At 41.1% G+C, this 25514-nt stretch overlaps 2 protein-coding genes across 5 annotated transcripts; both read right to left on the bottom strand.

Moving 5' to 3' along the window:
- Window positions 1–898: 898 nt before the first annotated feature.
- Window positions 899–5460, bottom strand: LOC104360016 (lysozyme g). Of its 2 annotated transcripts, none has more exons than XM_042806016.1 (5): window positions 4523–5460; window positions 4314–4403; window positions 3036–3232; window positions 2645–2783; window positions 899–1939 (listed from the first exon to the last, which is right to left on the bottom strand). In XM_042806016.1, the coding sequence occupies exons 2-5, from the start codon at window positions 4393–4395 to the stop codon at window positions 1809–1811; spliced, it is 549 nt and encodes a 182-aa protein (XP_042661950.1). In that variant the 5' UTR covers window positions 4396–4403; window positions 4523–5460; the 3' UTR covers window positions 899–1808. The 2 variants fall into 2 exon arrangements, with proteins under 2 accessions (XP_042661950.1, XP_009964190.1); XM_009965888.3 differs by having other exon boundaries at window positions 5250–5460.
- Window positions 5461–15010: 9550 nt separating this feature from the next.
- On the bottom strand, window positions 15011–25502 carry TXNDC9 (thioredoxin domain containing 9). Of its 3 annotated transcripts, XM_042805937.1 has the most exons (7): window positions 25427–25502; window positions 24947–25035; window positions 24044–24114; window positions 23525–23741; window positions 21126–21244; window positions 18900–19154; window positions 15011–16553 (listed from the first exon to the last, which is right to left on the bottom strand). In XM_042805937.1, the coding sequence occupies exons 4-7, from the start codon at window positions 23714–23716 to the stop codon at window positions 16436–16438; spliced, it is 684 nt and encodes a 227-aa protein (XP_042661871.1). In that variant the 5' UTR covers window positions 23717–23741; window positions 24044–24114; window positions 24947–25035; window positions 25427–25502; the 3' UTR covers window positions 15011–16435. The 3 variants fall into 3 exon arrangements, with proteins under 3 accessions (XP_042661871.1, XP_032860820.1, XP_032860822.1); XM_033004929.2 differs by lacking the exon at window positions 24044–24114; XM_033004931.2 differs by lacking the exons at window positions 24044–24114; window positions 24947–25035 and having other exon boundaries at window positions 25427–25489.
- Window positions 25503–25514: the final 12 nt, after the last annotated feature.

Raw genomic sequence — 25514 nt, 5'->3', positions numbered from 1 at the left:
CTGACCCAATTGAAGTTTATACTGATCTACCAAAAACGCATTCATAGGTTTTACATAAGAGGTTTGTGTAACAGAGTTTTATGTAACATAATGCACCAAAGACTTCAACCTATGAATTTTATAAAAGCTATTTCAAGTAGAGGGGATCAAACCACATGACGTTTCATAAGTTTGTATTACAAAGTAATGATTTTACTGAAGTTATCAATATAGTGCAGAATTCACTGAAGACTAAACAATATAGAGTTTAATACCTGTGGTTGCTCAACACAGAACTGTTTTCTGTAGTCTTAAAAAAAAAAAATCACTAACCTTAGAGACATCCTAGAGCTCCCTCTGGTTTCCAGAAATGATAAAATGAGTTTGCTTGCAAATATATTAATCATGCACAATCCTTACCGTGACGGTAAGCAGTTGAGTGACTGGCAAGACAAGGAACACAGCACTAAAATTTCTCTGCTTGAAAAAGCTGTCTCCAAACCAGCTCTCACGCTGCCTGTGTTGACCCTGCCCGGCAGCCCCATGTTGCTGGGCAGGGACTGCCAGGCACATCACTTCTGCATCAGCAATGGTGACAGCCAGCAGAAAGGTGTCCTGACGCCTCCAAAATGGTTGTTCTAAAGGCTAAATGTGAGCTTCCTTATTCTTCTCTTCATAGGTTTGAGTGCAGTGGCTGGGTTCAGGCTGCCTCATGCCCTGCATCGCAGCCCAGCTTTTCTCACTCACCCCAGTCTGCAGCATCATTTTCCTCTTCTTGTTTTCAAACTGAGTTTTAGACTCATTCCAAGAGTACTAAATAGGGTTATTTATTCAAATTGCAGGTTGCTGCCCACCAGGCCCATGAAAAAAAATAAAAAGGGATTCAGCATTAATCTTCATTTTCTCTTTTATTCTCAGTAAACCTAAATTTTCACCCAGACCCATCCACATTGAAGAACACCTTCAGATCTTATAAAGCCAGAGCTAATTCACTCCTAATTAGAAGCTGGGATTCCTGGCAGAGGGACAGATGCTGAAGCACTTTTAGACTTGGAGAAAACACAGCGTAAAGGTGCCAAAGCTAAAGCAGGAAAGGTTGTGGGTTTTTTTAGCAACACTTGTGATACAGCTCCTGGGGCAGGTACATAAGGGGCCAGCTCCTGCTGAGAGGGCTGCTCTCTAATGGAAAGGTGTCTTGCATGCCTGCTATGGCACTGGCAGTACACCCTGTACAGAGGATTTCCCCTGTATGAGGCTGCTTTTCACCCTGAAGAAGTCTTCAGCCCCACCATGACTGTGCGCTCCAGGGCTCAGAAGACTAACAGAAACATGTTTAGTGTTGTCCTTTGCGAGGCTGGCCACAAGAATTCACAGCTAGTGCAGAGACCTAAGGCTTGGCAAGAAATCTCCTCATTGCCCTGTAGCCAGCACAATCAAGGGTAAGGAAGACTTTAACTCAGTGGTTTCATCCCCCCATTGACCAGGGAGGGGGAAGGAGATGGGAAGAACAAGAGCTGCCTGCATGCCTGTGCCTGGGGGCTGCACGAACAGCTCCAGGTCCAGCTTTGAATGGGAAGAGGTACCTTCCTCACCCGACACTTAAACTTTGCTGATCTGTCCCCGCTTGTCTTGGTGTCCCCTGGAAGACAGTGTTGAGCTTGCCCATTGTTGAGTGGGGAGTTGGGGTTTTCTGGAGCAAGCAAGGTGCCATTGCTGTTGCCATCAGCATCGGTTCTGCCAGGAGACCTGAGGAACTGCTCTGGGTACTACAATCACTAATGGGATAGTCTATGTAGAGGAGAAGCTTGGTGGCAGGGCAGGTTTATGAGCTAAAACCCATGTCTTTTAAAGTACTGGGCTCGCCTAATCACACTGTTGACGTAGTAGTTGTCTCTGTCACATGGGTCTTCCTCGTAGAGCTGGAAGTTCCCCATTTTTGCACGGTAGGTGCAGATTCCCCCTGGAAAGAGTTAAGAAGGAGTTGTTACAGGCTTATAAGTAAGAAATAGAGATTTAAAAGTAAAAAGGGCCATGCATCTCACCAAACCTACACAACTGCTTGGGAAATTGCTAATTGTGCGTTATTGTTGAAGAGTGACTGATTTTGCAAAATCCTTATTTCTAAGGTGAAAGAACCCATGACTCTGTCCAAATGCAGGTGGGAATGACATGCTGGCCCCACAAAAGGGTGTAATCTAAACAGGCAGTGGCAGAGCAAGGATGGGAGAGTAAGGAATAGCATAAGGTAAACAAACTAGCATGCAGCTAAAATACACCACAAGCAAACTTGGATCCCAAGTTTCCTTGACACAACATCCTGCCATGATAAGCTTGTTGTGTTGCAGCACCTCATTTTGTGCCTTCCCCAGTGGCTTTTGTTTGGTTGGCAGAAACATGGAGGCCCTGTGAACAGTGCTTTGATCTGGGAGACTGAATCTATATTCAGACCTCTTGCCAGTCTGCTGTTTTGGGATTTCCTCTTTTAAACTAGAAAACTGCATTTCTGGGGTGTTTGGGGTTTGTTTTGTTTTGTTTTGTTTTTGTAAGGGAAGTTGCAAAATCTGCCAGATTGATGCTCTTCTTCCCTTAAAAGTGACACCAACAAATGCACATCACTCCCATCACTCAGCATGCCTCCCTTTCTAGTATATAGCCCATCAGGTACCTGTCAGCTGCCGGTCCCAGGTCCAGGTAGGATGTCTTGCCCGTACTTCATTAATTGAAAGGACCAGGATAGTTGAGCACTGATTTATGTGTTCTTCACTATCCCATACTCCGAAAGGGTGGTGTTGCTGCCCACCAAGCTAGGAAAGTCAAGCAAGAAAATGGGTTTCCCTCTGAACACAACCACCACTGTAGTTTTCCCCTCTTTGTACTCCCAGTCTGTGACTCACTGAAGTGACCTTATTCAGGACAACACTTAAGCACAACCTTTGCTGTAGAAGGAACACATTTAAGTGCTGTCTCAAACACAGAATACTCTTTTGCTAAGGTAAGGCCCTGAGATATACACTACATTACTATCCTGTTACTCATACTTAATTATCTTCATGTACCTGCATCAAGCCATACTTATGCCGTTGCTGGTCCCAGCCGTTGTCCAGCAGCAGGCCAACACGACTTTCCTGTGAGATGATGGCAGCGATGAGCGCTGGGTCCAAGCACAGGTTTCTGGCTACTCTCTTAATGGGGATCTCGTATTTCCTCAGGCGTACGATGTCTGCCTCAGCAGACCTCTGTATTGTGGTAAATCCTGCAGTATAGAAAAAGGTAGATTTACACACCCTCCCATCCAAAACCCTCACTTTCCCCTTGAGCAGTTGTATCAAATGAGTAACATGAGTTTTGAAAAGAAGGCAGCTATGTCGAGTTGGGCAGTGGTGCCTGAGGAACAAGCACAGCTCTATAGGATCTAACTGTTGGCTGGGGAGCTGCCGTGCCAGTACCCGAGGATGACGAGGGGAAGAAGGCAGCTTCCCAGGGGGTGGGACCGTGCATATGTGGTCTTCTTCTGCTGCTGCACCACTGGAAATATGGCTCTGGAGTCAGAAAACTGAAATTTCAAATTGCATTTGAAAAAATCAAGTGATGCATTACTACTGACTGGCCAAACTGCAGTAACAGCTATGTTGTTAGTCTGTGTATAGAAAGGTGGGGGTTTTTTAAAAGTAATTTTGGAACAGTTTGGAAACAAGCAAGTGGATCCAGATCCATGCTTGGACACCCATAGTCATACCCTGGAGGTGTCTATGTCTGAGGTATATGGCAAAGTCCCTGGAGATCTCAGCAGTGTGAACCTGATGTAGTCAACTGTGTGGTGACACAGGGCAATAGCACAAGGCAAGAAAGAGGGAAATGGGAAGGAGTTATCAAAAATGGGTCACCCAGAGGTAGGATGGCTACACATCTGGGACCTTCCTCCTGCAAATTGTGTCTCTGCCAGGTCACCACTGGCTAGCTCAGCTGACAAGCCAGCACTCAGGATCTGGCTCTGCACATCTTCACCTTTGAGCAGACAGGCCCCAGGGTTTTGTGAGGACACTTGTGCTAAAGTCCTGGCTGATGAAGAAGCTGTTTAAACTGAAAAAACCTGATTGTGCCATTTCCCTTTGCTTAGAGGATGAGGATCCTGACTATGGGACCCAAAGTTTGTCATCCCACTTCCCAGGTCTGGAGTCTTCACAGCACCTGCCATTTTGGGAGAGAAGATGTTGCTTTCTCCCTTTTGGCTAACTGAGTAGCTGCACCACATTTAATTTGGCAAACATGTAAGGTGAAGCATCTCTCTGTCAGGTACAAACAGGTTGACAAATCAAGCAGTGAATGATACCTACCACAGTCTGGGGCTCTTACGGCAGTACAGGAGATAGTGGGGGCTTGAAGAGCACTTATATCACCATAGCAACTGTAACTCATGGATGGAGCTGCAAAATTAAATGGAGGTGTTTGAGCACGTTAGATCTCAGAGCAATATCGTACAGCATGCTGCAAGTGCATACAAGTCAAGCATGAGGGATTCATCCAGACCCATAATCCACATCACCTTGTGTTGGCTATGCTTGTATGGTTGCCACTCCTTTCCATCAGTAACGGTATCAAAGAAAGCTCAAGAACAGAAATTTGTTCTTTTCTAATTGAACAGGTTGAAGTGAATTAATCTAATGACAATCTAGATGAATAGGTGTCTGCCCTGTTAGGTCTAAAGAAGAGAAGGTGTGAGAGAAGGGATTCACAGCCTCTGCATTTATTTCAGAGGGCTCTTCTGATTCAATGCCCACCAATGTCCAGGACCCCTCGGATGATGGCTGGCGGTACCTGAGCACCTTGGCCGGGAGCATCTCCTGTGTCCCTCCATAACTTGGTAAGGAATTAATTCAGGAGAGTGCTTGCCTCAGCCTGGGCAAATTACTCTGCTTCCTCGGTAACTGAGGAATGAATAGCCTCCATCAAACAGCTTGACTCATTTTGTGAGACCATTACTGACTAGCCAGCGAGATCAGCGAGATCAGCTGGGAAAATCAAGAGGAGGTGTATCTGTGACTCCCTTTTTGTGCCAGTTCCATACTTCAGACATGCTGGTTTAAAGGACACACGTGGGCGTCAGTCAAGCAGCCTCATACAGCAGCCAAGGACCTTCAGCCACACAGGGCTTTACAGCTCCACACAGAAAGGGGACCTCAGACCTGACTGCACACCTCCTCTCCACAGTCCCTCTGCAAACAGTTCCCAGGATGCTTCTGATAGCAGCCCAAACCCAAACCCTGGCTCACCGACAAGGGCTGTAAGGCCCAGCAAAAGCAGTGTGGGGATCATGGCGATGGCTCTCCTCAGCTACCCCAGGCAACCTGGAAATACAGTGGTTTGCAAAATATGAAGAAATCAGTGCTCATTCTTAACATCCCTGTAGCAAAGTTTGCATGCCAGAAGCTCCCACCCTGAGGCACCAGACAGGGATGGCATCAGCTGAAGATGGCTTGGGGAGCAGAGACACCCTCTCCGCAGCACAGGATGCAGCCACCAGCTTCAGTCAGTGGTGCTGGGAGGAGAAGCAAGTGATGGGCATCCCATTTGCTCCTTATTTCCAACTTGGTTGGGGGTTACAGGCTTCTCTTGCAGCTGAATGTCCTCCCCCTCTTGTGAGCCACTACACCATCGCATTGAGATGGAAAGGCCAAGCCTGGGGAGCTCAGAAGGGAGGTCCCTGTCAGCAGCCTGGGCCAGCAGAGATTTTTTTAGTGCCTGTCACTTCACATCGCTTGCTCACATGACCCCTCTTGAACCCCCGTAGCATGTCTTTACGATGAGAAAGTATAGCACCTTTGCTTTAATTATATAGGTGTTTGAAGTCTAATATGCTACAGAGTGCACACATCCTTTGCCTCTCTGTTCTAAAGGCAATGGAGTTTTTGCTTGGCTTTTGGAGAAACACGTTTTCAAAAATCAAGCAATATGACCCTTAATTCTTTGTTAAGAACATGCAAGGCAACTCCAAAATTTATCTTGTGAAATAATACTTCTGTGTTAATTTCTGTGTGTGATAATGGAAGATAATCACTTTAGCAATAAATGCATCTGCTGTGCTTATTAATAAAATTCCAGAATGTTGTCAGATAATAGGAAGAAAACATTGACTGTACTTGCCTTGCTGGTGAGTGCATTTAAACTGAGCAGTTTTTACAACTTAAAATTTTTTTTTTCCCCTGAGAGGGTTTCAAATACAAAACACACCATGAGCCTCGTGCAATCATCAGGCAATGCTATTAACACTTTAAAATACCTTATTGATTTTGGTGATGTGTGACCTTTTCTCTAGCCTGTATTTCTACAGCAAACCAGTCTGCATGGATGCAGAGACACAAATAGTCCACCGGTGTCATTGGAAAAATTCTCTTGTCCTGAGTGAGCTTATTCTGGCCAGCAAATGTCCACATCTGGAGCTGACTGCATGCAGTAGCTCTGTTTGAGGTTTAACACTAAAACAGTATTTATAAGCCTGGATCAATATAGCTTGACTGAATATCTATGGATTCAATGGCAAACCCATATGGGGCCCCATGGAAAGCTACGGGCTGTAGCACATGCAGAAAATTGCCAGATTATAAAGTTTCAAGTTATCTGCCTTTTTTTTCCCTCCCATCTCAAAAATCCTTACAGACTGTAGGTAGAAAGAGCATAGCAATCACAATATTGACAAAATGCTAAATTAAAATAAACCCAAGGCTTCTGGCTCTAAATAAATATTCTATGAGTGAATACAGACTCACCTGTCTTCAGTCAGCCTTCCTCTGAGAAAGATCACTTGATGACTTTTATATATATGTGTATGAAAAGGTACCCACCCTATGGACTTTGGAATGTTAATTCCTACCTAGAGTGATGACATTTGTTTTAAAGTACAATAAGTAATATATATTAAGAGCTTAGAACTCTTACTATTTCTTTCATCCAAAGATTTGCACAAGCAGTGGTGAGTAAGACTCAAGACAACTCTGTGAAAGGAAATAAATACTGGTTTTCCTCCATCAATAAGCACATTGGTGCACAATAAATGACTTACAGGAAGCATTGCAGTGAATCAGTGGCAGAAGCCGGGCAAAAATCAGACCCCTGTCTAGTGGTCTCCTTGATTTGCATCTGAGATCAGTATGGACACATTTCTGGAAGGATTTTTTGTCTCATTTCCTTGATGATTTCAGACTGGCAAGCCTTTAATGAATTATCATACTTTCATATGAATTTGAAAAAGGACAATTAAAGAAAAGCATCTCACTGCTTCATTGCTTACAGCAAGCCTGATTCAGGAGGGTGACTTGAATACTTTGAGAGCAGAGGCAGGGTTTGACTTTTAGATTTGGGGAGGCAGGATGCTGCAGCTGAAATGAGGAAGGGAACTGGTCTCTCAGCAGCTGAAGCCAGTGGCAGCACACAGAGGGTCTCTTAAAGTCTTGAACCTTGTGGCAGGGACATTTCTCATGTACGTAAATCATCTGAGTCACTTGGAGATGGAAAGATCATCTGGGAGATCAGTGCCCTTCAGTCCTGTCCCCTTCCCTTCTTGTTGTTATTCAAATACAAAGATACAGTCCATTTGGAGACTAATAACAACAGGTCAGTATTAACAACTAAAAACTCTTCCCAAGACTGCCCAGCATGTGGAAGCTAGGAAAGCAAGATTTTCTTCCAGTAGCGTTCTCTTCATTATTTAATACATCACAAATCCATCTATTCCCATTGCTCTCTTTTGGGCTTGAGACGTGGTGGGTAGGAAACACTGTTTTGACCAATTACTGTGTTCAAAACCAAGCGATGGCTATTAGTCTGTAAAGCACAGGAAATGATCGTGGGCCTTGTCACCTTAAAAATCGATAAACATAAATATCATAGACTTAGATCCTGAGATAGTATGAAGGAGGAGAACCTAGCCATACTGTTACAGGAGGGTTGGGATATGAGTTAAGGTGAGTCTTAAGTAATTCATTTGGATGAAATATGGAATTGATAGACATCTTCCCAAAGATTACAACAAGGCTAGGCATCCATTCTTCTGATAACTTATTGTGGTATCTCAGAGTAGATTATCACTTAATTCTTTTACTGGGGTTTAACATTTTAAATAGTGAAAGGTATCGTAATTTGACGTAATGCAAGGTAAGAATCTATGTGGTATCTTTAGAAATAACAGGTAGAAAATAGAGACATCACATGTATAGTGTGGCTTTAATCCTTTCAAAAGGAAATAGTGACTGAAGAAATGCTGGAAGGGAGGAAAGCAAGAAATGAGCTGGCAAAAGGTTAAAGTGCACAGCTTTATGGCAACAAATCCAGTAGATGCATTCATTTGCCTTCTATAGAATAGGATAATCTGTACTAGAAAGAGATGTGTTCTCTCAAATAGAGGAACATAATTTAGTATTAACATCCAGTTACCTTTTATAAAAACAGTATCATGTTAGTGACAATAAACTAGTGTTCCTCTGTCACTGAACCTGTGTTCATACTGATTACTTGGGACCTTTTTTAAAAAAGTAGCTTCTGACCTTAGACAAGATTTCTTTTCTAATGCATTGGCCACTTGCTGATGGCCCTTAAGACAAAATTTTGAATTTAAATACTGTTTGTTTTTGCTATGTATTTTCTCTCTCATTTATTGCCCATGTGTCATGTCCTGCTGTGAACGTGACACCATGTAATCACAGATTTTCTCAGTTTCATAGTACTGTCACATGAATTTGTAATGTCTGCTCTGCATTGTATTGCTCTTTATTTACTCATTGAATGGCAGATGTTATGTTTTAAGTACAATTATTTTTTTCTGTGCTGCTGTGTGGTCTTAGGTTCCCTGGGACAGGTTCCTCATATTGACACAATATTCAGTATAAGGCCAAATAAGGATAATTTTTCAGCAGCATTATGAATGGGACTTTTTCTTGCTAAAAATCTCTGTATCCTCACAAAATTTTCCAACTGCCCTTTAGACTAAATGCCTAAAGCAGGCAGCCTCTATGGAAACAATGTCATGCTCACATACGTTGTATGGGGCAGGGCTCTAAGCCAGTGAGTGCACTTGTCCAAGGCACCACCATGTAAGGGGACCTGCAGGATGTTAGAAAACACAATCTTCTGCTCACAAGCCTTTGTTGGGCTGTAAACCCAGAGCATCGAATTCAGGTGAACCGCTTAAGGAGAGTGGGCTGCATCTGTCACTAGTACGGCACAATTTTTCACTTGTATTCTAGTTTTCATTTGGAAAATTACGTCAAGAGTCAGATAAGGTCTGCCTGCGACAACCCATAACCAACAGAAGGGATGTACACAGCTGTGATATGATGCTACTTTTGAAAGGCCTAAGAGGGAATGAGTTAGAAGGCATCTTTGTGTATATGACTAAAGCAGCTCTAAATGGCTGGACTTCATAAAGAGATACCCGGGAGTGTGCTTAACTGATGTCCCTGAAAAATGTTATCTTCTCTAATAACACTACCATACCTCTTTTTGTATTTTTCTTTATTATTCTTGGTATTTTGTTTAGAAGCACAGCTTTTTGGATTCATATGAAATTGCAAGACTTTCATTTAGATGGACAGCAAGTTGCTAGCCCTCATGCTTGATAGTAGGGAAAATATATGAAAGCCATGAAAACATGCTGTTATTATTAAATTCATATTAAAGAAAAAGGACACAAATGTTGTAATTAGAAAAAACCCAAACAAACCCGAAACAACCACCCTATAATTTGAAACTCCTTCTGCTCTTGTGTAATTTTTAAACATAAAGGATGCCAGTACATATTCCCCTTGTGCTGGATTTTGCCCAGCACAGCAAGTGAATTGGAAGGAGGGGATGGAAAAGTCAAGGAAAGAGTAGGAGTTCACTTATCAAATGGTATCTATATCTTCTTAAGAAGCAGGAAATCTTCCTGTCTCCCTGGTATTCACAGGGGCATCCTGGCAGTAAGCTGCAGTCAGTGACCACAGACATGTTTTCCCCATGGTCTTTTGCTGACACTGCTAGTTACACTGAGCTAAAGGGAGTACAGCATGGACAAAAAATGCTACTTGACAGAATAGAATTTTCCACTTGTTTTACATAAGCTAGAAAGGAGCATGGCTGAGATCTAAACCACACCAAGGTTCAATACCACCAATTCTTTCCTACTCAGAGATTTTCACTTTATATTTTTTTTCCTCATTCCAAGTGATCTACCAGAGTGAGGTTTGTTTTTTTTTTTTTTTTTTTCATGCCACTTAATGGAGATTTGATCAAAATAGAGCATCATTTTGAAAAGCATTATATATTGCACATGCTATTCTCCTTCAGGTTGCAGGCTATAGCATCACATTTCACTGGGTGGTGAGAATACGATCTAAAATTACCTGGAACAATACCCATACTAATTACTGTCTCTGTTGTGAGTTTCAACTCTGGTTTCATAATATCAGCAGGCAGATGCATTTCTCAGGTTGTTCCTTTTGTCTGGGAGGTAATTACAGGTAACAGCATGTATTCACAGCCTTTATAACTGCTTTATATGGAAGTTGCTCACGACAGCTGACGCATATTGGATGCCTACCTCAACTGGCCAGTTAAAGATGCATCTGTAGCATCATCTCAAACAAACCCTCTAGAGCTGCCTTTCCCAACTTTTAAAGGTATATGGACAGTTTATTAATTACTTTTCCATATAATTTCTTTTCTACATATGGTATACCTGTAAGTAATGATATCAAGGGTCTTCAAACTTGTAAGACATAGGGCATTCAGTTTTCACTGTTTTCAGAAGTGGGTAAGTGCTCAGAGCCCAAATCTCTTCTTTTATCTTGCCTTTCTGAAGAATGCAGGTGAGCATTGAAATGACATCCTGCTCTATGCAAAGCATCTCTCTAGCTATCACGTAAAATGTGTAAGACCAGAAGTGTTCATGAGGGAGGAAAAAAGTATCTGCCTTCTGTTCTCTAAAATGAGACTTTGAACTTTACTGTAGGAAATGTGTTCTAGCAAAGATGTCACTGGACTGGATCTTATGAGGCCTCAGTTCACATCCCGGCTTAAAACCAGATCTATCACCTAAAACAAGTCATTTGAAGTTCAAGCCAGGCGAGGGTCCTGCACATGGGTCGAGGCAACCCCAAGCACAAATACAGTCTGGGCAGAGAATGGATGAAGAGCAGCCCTGAGAAGAAGGACTTGGGGGTGTTGGTTGATGAGAAGCTCAGCACGAGCCAGCAATGTGTGCTCGCAGCCCAGAAAGCCAACCGTGTCCTGGGCTGCATCAGGAGAAGTGTGGCCAGCAGGCTGAGGGAGGGGATTCTTCTCCTCTGCTCCATTCTCATGAGACCCCACCTGCAGTGCGGTGTCCAGATCTGGGGCCTCAGCACAAGAAGGACATGGACCTGCTTGAGCGGGTCCAGAGGAGGGTCACAGAGATTATCAGGGGGCTGGAGCACCTCCCCTATGAAAAAAGGCTGAGAGTTGGGGTTGTCCAGCCTGGAGAAGAGAAGGCTACAGGGAGACCTTATAGTGACTTTCCAGTATCTAAATAGGCCCTGCAAGAAAGCTGGAGAGGGACTTTTTACAAAGGCATGTAGTGATAGGACAAGCGGTTATGGCTTTAGACTGAAAGAGTATAGCTCTAGATCAGATGTAAGAAATAAATTCTTCACTGTGAGGCTGGTGAGGCACTAGCACAGGGTGCCCAGAGCAGCTGTGGCTGCCCCCTCCCTGGAAGGGTTCAAGGCCAGGTTGGACGGGGCTGGGAGTCCCCTGGGCTGGGGGAAGGGGGCCCTGCCCGGGGCAGGGGGGGTGGGACTTTAAGGTCCCTTCCAACCCCAAACCATTCTGTGATTCTATGATAACTATTAAGATCATTTCTGTGTTCCTGGAATTCATGATTAAGGACTGTCAACATTTTAGAAACCAAACAGGAAACAATTTCAGGCTTTTTTCTAGGGCAGCACACTAACAAAAAAAAAATAATTAGGAAGGAGGAAGAAGATCAAGGAAGTAATTAATGTGGTTTGTGTATTACAACCACCTGATTTTCATACAACGTCATCTTGGGAAAAGCCAATGCTTACTGAAGATTGCATGCTTTGTGAAACAGATAACTTAAGTTTTAAACCTTTTTTTATAAGAGTCACATGTTGAAATCATACCAGCAGGCAGATGATGTCTGAAAAGGCTGTCTTCAAAAAGGTAAAGTATATTGACAGATTCCACACAGAGCTGACACAGCTACATGACTCCTGGATCAGTGGTGGTTTATTTCAGGCAGCTCAAGCCACAGCCTCAATAGCTAATCCAAAGAAATGTACCCCTAGAAGATGCATCTCATGGGATCTCTAAAAGCAAGTTTTCTTAACTACTCCTTTTCCATCAACAGGAATCTCTCAATGTACATGCACTTAAAATTAATCCACCAAATTTGAACAATATTATTTTGGGTGATGCTCTGGTCTCTTATGTAGTACTTTAACCGCTTTGATATGTTAGATTTAATTGATGAAGGTATGGGCATATGTTCCCTTTTGCAGGGTACGATACAGAATGGTGGTCTCCAGGGGGACAGATAACAAAGAGCATCTGCGAGACTGGGATGTCTTGGATCACCACAATCACATTAGTCTTAACACTGAAGGCTCCAAAGCATGATCCAAGAACAAAAGATCAGAGCAGATCTTCAGAGCAGTAATTTGTTCACGTTGTGGAACCTATCTACCTACTTAACCTTTAAAGGGGGCTCAGGGGCAACATCCCCCTCAGAACAGTTCTAAAATATTCTACAATAACATCAAATACCCTCTACTTCCAATTCCTAGAGAGGCTTTCCTTAAACTCTCATATACAGCTGTTCTATAGACACAGACAGATCAACTCACTACTGACAGAGTTTTCCTCTATAAAAGTGGAATACACAGCTGTTGAATATGCAATGAGTACAAAAGCCATATTATTTCTGCATCAGCTTGTGCTTGTTTCTTTGCTTGCACGTATACGAGACACACAATGACAGTATCTCTCACACCAGGTTGAGGACACTGGCTTTACTCCTACACGGAGCTGTTTTGAAGACCATACTGTTCAAAGCCCACATTTTCTGTAGAAAAGTATTCCTTTTGAAATTTCTAGATGGGAAATAGCATAATGTGGATTGCCTGGAGCTCAGGACTGAAAGGCATCAATTTGTCTTTTGAGTTGGCCTCTCTCAATGGCCTGTTACACTTCTAGGCAATCCAACCTACTCATGGGGTCCGAGAGCAGCTGCTCAGTTGTTGCCCTCTCCAGAGTCTGTTTCTCATCCCATCTCTTCCAGGGACCAGACTTCTTCACACTTCCCAAATCCCAAAGCTCAACTCAGCACTTAACTTATAAGCAGATTTTTTAAGCAGACCATCACAAGCATAACGTGGGATCAAACAGTGATCAAAGAATGCCCAGTCAAGTCCGAATAATCTAGCATTAACAGCTGAACATCACAGATCTTGTTTGGCTATTACTGTCTCCATGCATTTCTTTAGTGATTACTTCATGCAAGCATCAAGCACAGACTTAAGCACTAATCATTACTAAAGTTACATGATGAGTTCACGCATAAACCCCATAACTTCAAAAGCTATACGTGAACATTTCTCATCTCTGTTATATAATACCCTTTCATGGCTAACCCATGCCAGACCAGGTACCACTCTGTGATTAGTCTAGGCTCAGGAACCCTGTTTAATCATGCCCTTACATATACATTCTATCTGATGTAAGCAATTACTCCCATGCAACCTGCATCTTTTCTAGATATTGTGTATCATCATCATCATCATCATCATCTCACCTATTGACACTAGATCACTGTCGACAAAGTTAAGCTTTGTGCTTTTCAAGTCTGTACAGCTGACATTTCCTTGTGTGGCTGTTCTCTGTATTGTTCACACTTCTGGCTTGCTGATCCAGGTTTTATTATCACAGACACTTCATTATTTAATCTCCACTGCAAAATCACTGAACTCTGCCATAGAAGAATTCCTTACTACTCAAACCAGAAGAATTTTCCAGCTCTTGAAGAATTTTAAGTTTCAGCCAAAATAAAATTATTGGATTTGGATTGTTCATCTCCAAATAATATGCAGCCCAAGAATGGAGATCTTAGCAAGAGGACTACTCAATGACAGTTTTAATCTTCATTCAAGACAGAAAATGCAGAAAGCAGACATGAAAGACTTGACGCAGACAGATCTAGGAGGTTGCTAGTTCAAAATAAGTATTAGCTTATTAGTACAGTCTCAACTTCCCCTTTTACCCAAACCATGCGCTCCTGCAAACTCCTTGTATCAGCACTGGAGTGCATGTGACCATATTACAAGACAGATGAAGGAAGATGTCCAACTGAAGATTAATCTAGAAAAAAAAACAGCAGCTTAAAGTGACATGAACCCACAGACTCTGACTAGGATTTGCATGGAGTTTGTAATGGGGCTATTCACACATGTAACTGAATAACCTCTAACAACGCACCATCCTGGAATCCTGACAAGCCCACACATGTTTCCATACACCATGCAATTACATTAGACATGATTTTATATTTCCACAGTCTATTCAACATAATTAGGACTTGGAGATGAGTCCTGCTAAGGCACTCTTAAGAATACTGTTGGAACATTGGTTTCCTGAATTAAATTTCACCCAACTGCGTAAAAGAAAAAAAAGAAAAAAAAATAAGAAAAAGAGAAAAAAAGAAAAAAATGGAAAAAAAAAAAAAAGAAAAAAGAAACCCCCTTCCTAGTGCATTTAGAGAGTTTGTACATTAAAAAGATCAACTCGAAGCAAGACTGCTGTATGCTTCTAGCAAATTAACGGGTAGCTGTGAAAAATCTTAAGCTGACTGTCTTCTCAAAGTGACGTAATGTTAGACAGAATTGTATGTAGTTTGCTAAAAATCCAGAAAGAGCACATGCAACTTTCTGATGGATCTCACTAAGAAGAAAAAAAACCAACCCACAGCACCTAGACCACCTTATTTGAAATGATGCAAAAGTCAACATTAGAATTAAAATAATTTTATTTCAATTTACATGAACAGAAATAAAATATAAATTTTTTAAACTTACTTACAGAGATATATTGCTGGGCTGGCCCAATCACAAGTGTTCTCCACTACAAGGCAGCAAGGCTGACTAGACCGACTTCACTGCTTTTGGGACCAACTGGATTCAAAGTACCACCTCAAAAGGGTCCTTCAGCACACAGCAAACTTTTTTTTTTTTTTTTGAAAACAAAAGCAAAACTCATCAACTCTTCCTCTAGCCAGAAATTTTACATTGTGTTCTAAGGAAGATCTCCCATGAAAATTCTGTCCATTACCGAAGAACAGTACACAGAACGTGCCGCTATATCATCTAAACTTAACGGATTGAGGTTTCCCACCAATACTTTTCTCCATCCTACTCTCTTGTACAAAGCATCTGCTATAAAATCCAGACATTCAAACCCACAGAATTATACAAACCCGTGAACAAGGCCGTTTTCAATATGCTCATTGCTATGTGCTATCACCTGCTGTATCAGCTTTAATATGCAGCGTACGTAGATGATAAAAGGACATTTCTCTCGACCATCTATTTCAGAATTCACATAAGTTACAACTCTTTTTACAACTTACAGTGCAATGTAGTTAAGTTACTTAATGCCATGATATGGCACCGTAAGATAAGCAATCATTTGTTAAAATGCACAATTCCTTTACTACTATTTTTGTGGTGCTTTATTGATAATATATGTAATAATAAAGACAACTGGAAGAGGAACTGATAGGGAAAAGTGTTTTTTAAAAGTGTCTATCATCTCCTTTAATAAAGAAAATTAGGAAAAAAACTGGCACTGTCAGATTTAAGGAAAACAACAGGAAGCAGTTCTTCACACAGCACAGTTAAACTGTGGACTCCTTGCCATATGATGCAGATGCTAGGATACTATGAGGATTTAAAGATATTTTTATTTCACAATTTTAAGCAGCAAATGGTCTCAGAGTTTCCCTAAGCCAGATTGCTTAAAGCATATTCTGAGGAAACACTGCTATCTGCTCACCCTGTTTTTACTCTTTCTTGTGCATCTACTTCTGGCCACTGAGACTGGATACTGGGTCAGAGGAACCTTTGGTCCGACTGGGTACAGTCAGGGTTTCTAACAGCCACTTCAGAACATTTCATCAACTTATACTTAAGACAAAGCTTGTTTCCAACGTTGTTTAGTCAGAAGGGCTCAGATTTTTGAATTACAAATGAATTCCAAAAGAAGAAAAAAAAAATATTTAAGCTTTTTTCTGCTGTGACTCAGTTGTATAAAACTGTATAGAAAAATGAGCATTATGTGCAGATGTAATGAAAAGCACTAAGCTTTATAAAAAACGTTTTTAGAAACGTACCAAGCATAAACAAAAAATGATTTACAAATACATTTAGCTGCTCTTCTAGTCATCATCAGAATCTGAATCATATTTCTTTCCTCTGATGGTTGTTTTATCCAACTTTGTAAAGCTTGTTCCATATTTCTTTTGACTTTGAAAAGGTGGGTCCATCAAATTTCCACTAGAGGAAAAGAGTAAGATGTGTTGATTAAAGCCATATTCATGCAGACAGTAAGTAGCATCTCTAACTATCTGTTTTTTCAGGAAAAACACTGTAAGAGAATACAACCCCTACTCCCTAAAGGCACCCTACCTAGCATTGCAGTGTTTCTGGCGTAGCACATTCTGGACAAAATGGCCCAGATAACTGTAGTTAAGGACACAGGTGTGAGTGTAAACAGTATCTGTAAGTGGAACTCTTAGAGAAAAACTGTCTGAAAGGGCTTTTGCTGCAAACTGATCATGCTGAAGACAACCATCTGTCAGATTAAACAGTAACCAAGGAATCAGAGAGACTTTTCAAAACAAATGAGGAGCCAGAAGTACAAAAGAAGCTAAAATTTCATAACAGGGACCTCAGAGTAGAAGCAGATGAGTCAAACCTGGGTTTTGTACTGCCAGAAGTCACCTTGTACTATCCCTGCCTAGGCCAGACAGAGCAGCTTCCAACATCAGACACCGCACTCCAGCTAGTGGTCTATGGAGGGACTCACACCTCAGTGTGCAGCATGTAGGACTTCACAGGGGCTTTCTCACCAGCATGGGGGTTCAGGGGTTGCTGGGCCCAGCAGGTGTTCACATCAAGTTGGAGCACCCACATCTCCTACAGCAGGAGAGGGCAAGGAGGGGAATCCCCTCCCCTTGCTCAGAAAAGGGCTGTCACTCATGTGACCTGTGAGGTGTTTGTATCTAAGCATCGGTGAATAAGCAATTAGAATCTTCTGGAACTAGCTATAGACAGGTGTTTAGAAATTTGTAGGTATTAACATTTTGTAAATATTGTTTTGCTGATATGGATCCTAAATGTACAGTTCACTGATTGCTCATTAATTACATGTCAATAATAAGTCAATACACCACTTGAATCCTGATTTTGGTCAAACAATGTTACCTGAACAGTTTTCTGCTAAATACAGCATATCCTTCCATCACCTGCTATCCCACATGCTGAAGGAAAAGAACTGTTTCTAAGCCCTGAGGAGGACCATCTCCTTTTCAGGAACTCCAGAGAGTGGGACATTACATTCAGAGCAGTGTGGAAATGCCACACTTGTACATAAATGGATGTCTCTGGAATGGATGTCCTGGGCTGTGCAGATATTGTGGCACACGTTGCAAAGCCAGGGTACCAAACTCACGATCGGGCAAAATGAAGAAAGAATGAAACAACTCCCCACTCCACAAGGAGCTAAGAGTAGAATACACAGTACTAGTAGAGTCAAGTAGGAAGCAAAATTATGCTGTAAGCCAATGTACTAACATTTAGCAAATTCATTGCAGCTTGGTACAACTCCACTGAAAGATTTCTCCCATAGAAGGCTGTTGCTATCTAGAGTATGTATCCAAGCTGTCTTTGACTCCTCTGCATATTTGCTTGTTACTGAACTGGGAAGTGGGTATTACTCCTTGTTTTGAATTACAAATTTTAATTTCAGTCATTTCATCTGCAGTTCAGCAGCTACTAAGCTAAACTGAATAGTTTCTTTGGCTTTAAGATACAACAATACTTCTTGACAAAATTTGGACATTAAGCATTGAAATAAAATATGACACTGAAGTTTAAAATAAAAAAAAAAAAAAAAGCCAAAGATATTCAAAACAAAAGAGCAAAATTAACCTAAAAAGATAAAGATGATGTTTTAGCCACACTGAAAAGCAAAGCAGAAAGTTATGGTAAATGATTCTCCTGTAAAGACAGGTTACTGGGGTGACAGTTATCTTCTACTGCTTTCTGTCTGGTAGTCTTAACTGCGGGATTTATGATGATTATATGGTACTGCTACACAGATAATTTATTTACACTTCTGCAACTTATTTTCACTTTCTGTACTGTTCATTGGAAAAAGACCCAAACATGTATGTAATGGACTAAGACGCAGTTTAAGGATGACTTGCTGATCTTTCTCTGAATTGGATTAAAAATGCTCAAACTTTACTGCATTGCAACTGTGACATCTGAGCATTTATAGCTGATTTAGAAAGGATTACATTAGATGCATGACTGAGAGGCCGTAACAAAGCAGTGTACCTACTCTATACACCTCATGGCAAGAACTCTGTTTATTACTATACAAAAAGGACAATGTAACATTCACTATAATGCCTCAATACTTTGCCAGAGATACTCTCTTCTTTCCCTTCCCAAAGTACATAGATTAAATAACTGGATTAAGCTCTCATGTATCTTAAACATGTAACATATCAGTCAAAGATACAAACTTTTACAGATTCTCCTGTCTGCAAGCACGTTCTCCTTGCACTGCATCTGAAAACAACAAAAAAAAATAATCACAAAACAATTAATTACCTGTAATTAATTACATCTGCACAGCCTAATCTCCATTCTAAGGTCTCTGTAGTGAAGTCATCAGTGTTACCAAGATCAGTAAAGCCCACAACATAATCTTGTGTTTTTCCATCTTTTACTAGTGCTAGAGTAGGAATTATTTTGATGCGCAGTCTCTCACACAAGAAAGGAGATTTTTCAGCATTTAATTTCAAGAATTTTGTTTCAACATGCTTTTTTGCCAATACAGTCAAATGTTTGTCCATTATTTGGCACCTGTGAAAAAAAAAACAAAATATGTAAAGTGTTAGAATCAATATGCTGAAGAATATGTATTTTACAGAAAGTTTAAAAGGAACAATAAAGAGCTAGTTCTATCATGTTAATTCCTCAGATATGACCTTTGTAATTAAGAATGTAGTTTCAAGAGAAACTGGGTTTGAAAGGTAGCTGGATTTAACAGCTAATAGAATAATACCTGGAGCACCTTTATTGCACAATTACACCATCCATTTCTCTAATTTCTTCCTAATTACTCCCACATACACCTGAAAGCCTCTCTCATTTCTTGAGGCCTGCATTTATTGATGACATTTCCCTCTGACTGCTATTCTTCCTGTTCTAGCTTTAATGCTTGTCAGCTGGAAAAATTTCTCTGTAACAAACTTCACGTCTTCAGAAAAGTACTCTCAACATGATACAGCATTTTGTTTTTTTTTTTTGGTTTTTTTTTTTTTTTTGGGTTTTTTTTTTTTTTTTATAGTTACTACTTCCACAACTGAGATGCTGTAACTCACCGTACAGGAAAAAAACAAAACAAAACCAAACCAACAGTGATTTGCACAGACTGCTTCAGTAGCACTAAAGGCAAAAACATTCCACTTTTCTTTTGCAATGGAATAGGAGTGAGCATACAATTATTGTTTCTCATCTATAGGACAGTAACATGAACTGCTCAAAATACTTGTTAGATAGCAGAGATCTGTGGACTTATCACCTGCAATCTCAACTTTCTGGATTGTTTGAAGTTGTTTGGCTTGGCTGCATGAACTCTGTGATGTGACTGTCCTTTAACTCAGGAGAAGAGGTGAGAAGATCAAAAAGCTGGAGTGGAGCAAGGATGAAAGTAGCTTGATGTTGCGGCTGGTAAACTTGACAGACTATATTCAAGCTAGTTGTCAGCATGACACATTTCACAAAAAACTTTAGAGAAGGTTCTTTCTCCTGTCAGAGTCTACAGACTTGGATGGTTCAAGAAACAAAAACCCAATGACCCAAACCTATTCTAAGCTACCTTATTTGCAAAGACAATCTTTGAACTTCTTTGAGTAAAAGCTAGACAAATACAAACACTTTGGGTATTTCTGAAACTTAAATGTTTAACTTAAAAAAAATGTAGGATGCAGATGCTTCAGTTGCATAATGCATCTTTGACCTCTTTCAATTTCTCCCATGGAAGCTGTTTCAGTTTATATTCTATAAAGAGGACATAACACCTTGAGGGGGATAAAAAAAACAAGCAGCCAACAACAGGACAACTGGCTCCTCCTTCAACAATCTGTTCTACTTTGCAACTGCATTTTAACAGAAGACATTGAGATGGACCCACTGAGGAACAGTCTACAACCTAGAGTTTCTGAAATTCTTCCAAGGAAGTGGGATATCTTATTTTAGGTTCCTATTCTGAGTCAGAACGCACTCTCAGATCTAGGTCTCTCACATCCTAAAAAAGTGACATAACCACAAAGGCATAGGCACAAAGGGAAAAAGTTCCAACTGGTATCCACAGATACTTTCAAAGTAAAAGGTTAAATCCTAGACAAGTTTTTGTTTATATTTTTATTTGACAGAACTATCCAGAATATCTCTCTCTGGAATAACCAGATCTTTTCAAAATGTTACTCCTGTATAGCCACTACATTTATAGACCTGTCTCCCCCAAACTAAATCAATAATGAAACACAGCACTCACTCATATATTGTCAAAGTAGTTATACATGTATATTCTAATGAACTGTGTAACAGAGCATTAATTGTTGTCAAATCATGTTCAGATTAACTGGAATGGAAAAAAAATAAAAAAAAAAAAATCAAATGCCTTGAGAAATGAGTGAGATTTGTAAAAGGCAGGAATTTGAACACTTCTAAAATGCCTATTTATTAGTGGGATTGAAAGAACAAAAGAACATGTCTTTTTTTCAACATTTTTAAACAATGAGTTTCTTGAGCATAGTTTATTTACTCTACCTGAAAGTTGTATCTCTATAGAAATGACAAACGACGTTTTTACTTTCTTTGACTTCTTGGAAAAAGTCTCTCTCACTTGGGATTTCTCTGTATTCTCCATGTCCTTTTGAAAGCCACTCCTTTTGGAAAACATAAAAGGAAATAATTAGCATGGAGTTTGTTAGTCCTGCATCTGTCATGCAAGCTCTGCAGCTTTTAAGAAAAATTAAAAGATGGGGCCTACAGTGGAAACCCATTTCAAGCAGTGATAGGAGGAGAAACAAATTACTTCCCCCCACTTTAGTTCTGCTTTGAAAAAATGAAAATACTCACAATGCCACTAGGCTAGAGAATCCTTTTGGGTTGGCTCTGTCTCAACAACAGATAGGTGGTTGAGCAGCAAGGCTACCTCACTTATTTGGAAATACAAATCTTGTACAGAGCTGCATGAATTTCTGCAGTGCAGCCTCTTGGTAACACTACAATAGTTCAAAGAGAACATCAACAACAGAAAATTCTCAGCATTTGAAAATTGCTTGGGCTACTCTCTCTAAAATGTTTCTGTACACTCAAAGAACTCATCTAAAATTGATTCAAGTCATTATATGTATTAAAATAGATTTCTTCTAATTTTTCCCTTTATGAAAAAATCAGGGAAAAAAAAAAAAGCCTGCTAACTCACTTGCAACAGAAGATGTTTATCTATCGAATCTATACTGAAGGTATCTCAATATGATCCAGGCTTCCAGAAAGCCATTCCAAAAACACATTAGTCATAAAATGTATGGAGAAAAAAAATTTCACAAGCTAAAATTTACAGGCAACTTCAAAAACTGCCTGATTACGTGCAAATACAGTTTAGAAAAAGCTAACCTAGATTTTCAACAAAAGCACTTAAGAAAAAACCCCAGCTTCTACAATACCGAAAGTTAACTGTAGCATATTAAAATAAGTACAGACTAAGCTAAATTATTAGAATTAATGTAGTGTAACAGACTTGACAAAAACCTTTAGTTTCCAGTGGGGGGAAAAATTTTTAGATAAATCACTGTTCTTGGTCTTGCAGTTTTGTCTTTGCAGAGTGAAGGAAAAAAAAAAAAAGTTTTCAAGCAAACCAAAAATATCCTGTAAGCTATATTAGGACTGAACAAATAATTTCCTGAACATTATACACATTAAAAATGCGTAGAAGTATGAGCATGTGAAGAAGTCATCATGATGCAAATCCATCCATGATGACTTATCCTTCAACAGAGGGTATGTATTAATTCCCCCCTGCACAATCCTATTCCAGAATAGTATGGCAGCATGCTTCCTTTTACTGAGTACTTCTTCCAATACGTATTTGAAAATGAAAATGAACAGCAACTTAAAATCAACTGATATGAACAAATTTTTGCATGAGAACTACCACATGCTCACATCCAAGAACATCCAAGTGTTATGACTTCTGAAAAAGGAAAACATTAGAATCAAATATAAACTGTGCTTCTGAAGACAAGCAAATAGCATGCTACTTTTTTTACTTCTGTGTTTAGAGAACCAAAGCTGCTAACACTGCCTGTCCTCCAACATCCCAACCATGCCACAACATTTTACTGCATTCCCATTTCAAAGCACAGCATTGGTTTTTATGGGTTCCACCACAGCCAGAGCATCTCCTTTCAATCCAGCCACCTCAACCCCTCAACCCAGTCCATTTCTTTGTTTATGTTTGCTTAATGGAGTAAACTAAGAAATCTATGGCTTCCCTACTTACAAATTAAGGTCTACCACTGTATTTTACCAAAATTCTGGTGAGAACTATGTTCAAAGAGACTTTTTGAGTAGCATAAAGACCATAATTTATCATGAGGTATCAGGGACCAAAGTAGAATTCCTTTCCTGCAAGAAGAAATGTGCAGTCACACAAAGACAACATCTCATTGCGTTAGGAGGAGTGGGACAAATGATTCTACCCTGGGAACAAGGAAAGACCCTGTATCATTCTTCTACTAAATACCTTAAGAGCATGCATCACTTACATGCCATAATTAACAATCCCCAGAAGCTTAAGGAGCCTAAAGGCATAAGATTAGGTTACCCACAAGGCTTATGCCTCCTTACAACAATGTTCAGTGAACATGGACACACTCAAATCTTTGCATGAGACTCTTAATCCTACCCTTACTGTAAATAATCACAGAGGTTCTCTCCTTCCTGTTAAAAAACACAAAGCATGCACACATGGACAGACACTTCCTTTTCTGGATAATTTAAAATTAATAAGTACAGAAAAGTGAGGAAGAAGGAAAAAAACAAACAAACAAAACCACACAAAGATCCCCAAAACACCTAGTTCACATTTACAATTCCCTTGGATTTTCCAAAAAGTCTGTTACAGTGTACACATCAAGAGTCCATATTACTACAGGAATTACTTGTTTCTGCTGCTGGGCCTTTTTTAGTGCCTCAAGCCTCCTTTGTTTAAGGCATTCCAATTCGTCTTCATCCATTTGGTCCAGCTTCTGTATTTTGGCATCCAGATGTTCTTCCACAACCTTTGTAGTCTGAAGTATTTCATTCTCCAGAACTTTTTGAACTATTTCAACAGAGGTATCAGCAGCCATCATTAACTAGAAAGTGATCTCCTCAGAGCTGTGGAAATAGTGGTAACGGAATTAACATTTAAACAAACAAACAATTAAAAGCCCGACCTCTCTCACTTGCAGTTCACACTGCAGAGAAACAAAATGTTACAATATCTGAAGATAACAGTAGACACTTCTGTATTGCAACCCCTTTGGAGAACAGTTTCACAATGAACACAGATGGCAACAAAGACAGCAGTCAAGTTCTATTCTCTCAATCCCAAAGGCAGCTGTTGAAAGTGCACAGAAACCTGAAATGAACTGTCAATATAAAGAAGCAAAATTCACTGGTTCCCAAGGAACACTCACCCTGAGCCAGATCCATGTCCCTTTAATAAACATTCTGAAACTAGACGATGCAATCAGAAAGCTCCAAGATGCTGGAAGGACATGTAAAATGTCTCAGAATAAATCTAAGCAATGCTCAGTATATAAGTTTCCACCAATAGTTTCACTGCAGTTACTTTAAGTAACTGATAAATACTAACATATTTAAATCTGAATTACCACTCCTCTCCTTGGCTAAAAGAAAGACAAGGTGCTCAACAGCAAATGCTTTAGGCAAATACACTTCTTCAATTAGTACAAGAAAACTGCTATTGCAAGCACCACTCCACGGCAGCCGGCAAAAGGATTTAAAAAACCCCAACAACCACTACCTAACTGCTGTGTGATGAAACATAGCTAAAATTATTTTCTGCAAAGTTTTCCCTAACCAAACACTTCAAAAGGCACAAAATACCAAGACTAGTCTGTGAAGAGCTGGTGCAACATAATTGATTGTTCTCCCCAATAAACTTATACTACCATAAACTATCACTGTAACAAATGAGTTTTGAAATGGGAACAGTGCAGTCACCCTAATCAGATTCCCAACCTGCAAGCCAGGGATCTGATGAGCTGAATTTGAGCTCCAGAGCAATCTCGGCTGTATTTCAAAATAGCCAAACTATGACTACCATCGACTTTGTAAACACCTTGCATACAGAGGCAAGAAAGCATTTTAAGTAGTGACGGGCAAGGTACCAACATCACGGCAGCACTCCAAATGCAACGCAACATCTGCAGCATCAAGCCCCCTCCACACGTGTCACAGCCACACTTGCTCTGGCCTACAGCACCTCGTCTCCACTCCCTCTCCTCGAAGCTGACAACTACAAAGTCTAACTGTTTTCTATCCCCATTTCTTGTATTTCCAGAGGATTTAAGAACCTTGTTAGCGCAGATCGGAAGCCACTAGGTCTTCAGGAGAGGGAGTGAGGGAGGGAATGCTGCTCAGCTGTGGCCCAGGGAGGCTTGTCCTGCAATCAAACAGGAAGGCAAACGGATAATCAACCCCAGCCGGTCCCCACTACTGCCCGAGGTCCCGAGAGGGCTCCCAGCTCCCCACGCCGCGGAAGCCTCGGTACCAACAAGCGCTTCCCACGCAGAAAGGGGGGGGCGCCACGCCCACAACCCTTTCCCGGGGGACTCGGCGCCACCGACGGGGCCGCGGTCCTGCCCGCTCCGCCGCGGAGGGGCGCCGGGGGCCCGACCCACACTGGGACGCCGCGCGCCCCCGCGGAGCCGTTGACAGACAACGGTCACCCACCCACCCAACTGCAGACGAGCTCTCCAGGGAAAACCTCACCCTCCCCCTCCCCCCCTTGCCGCTGCAAGCGGCCAAAACCCCGACACCCAACCGCCCCTCACCCTCCTCCGCTGCCGCCACCGCTGCCCGCCGTGCCCCACCGACGTCTCGCGAGAGCCCTGACGGGGCGGGGCCGGCCGCCGCATGCAC

The sequence above is a fragment of the Tyto alba genome, unplaced genomic scaffold (assembly GCF_018691265.1).
Source record: "Tyto alba isolate M040663 unplaced genomic scaffold, T.alba_DEE_v4.0 Super-Scaffold_45, whole genome shotgun sequence".
Classification (NCBI taxonomy): Eukaryota; Metazoa; Chordata; class Aves; order Strigiformes; family Tytonidae; genus Tyto; species Tyto alba.
The sequence above is the reverse complement of the archived record's forward strand: the minus strand, read 5'-3'. Positions and strand labels throughout refer to the sequence as shown.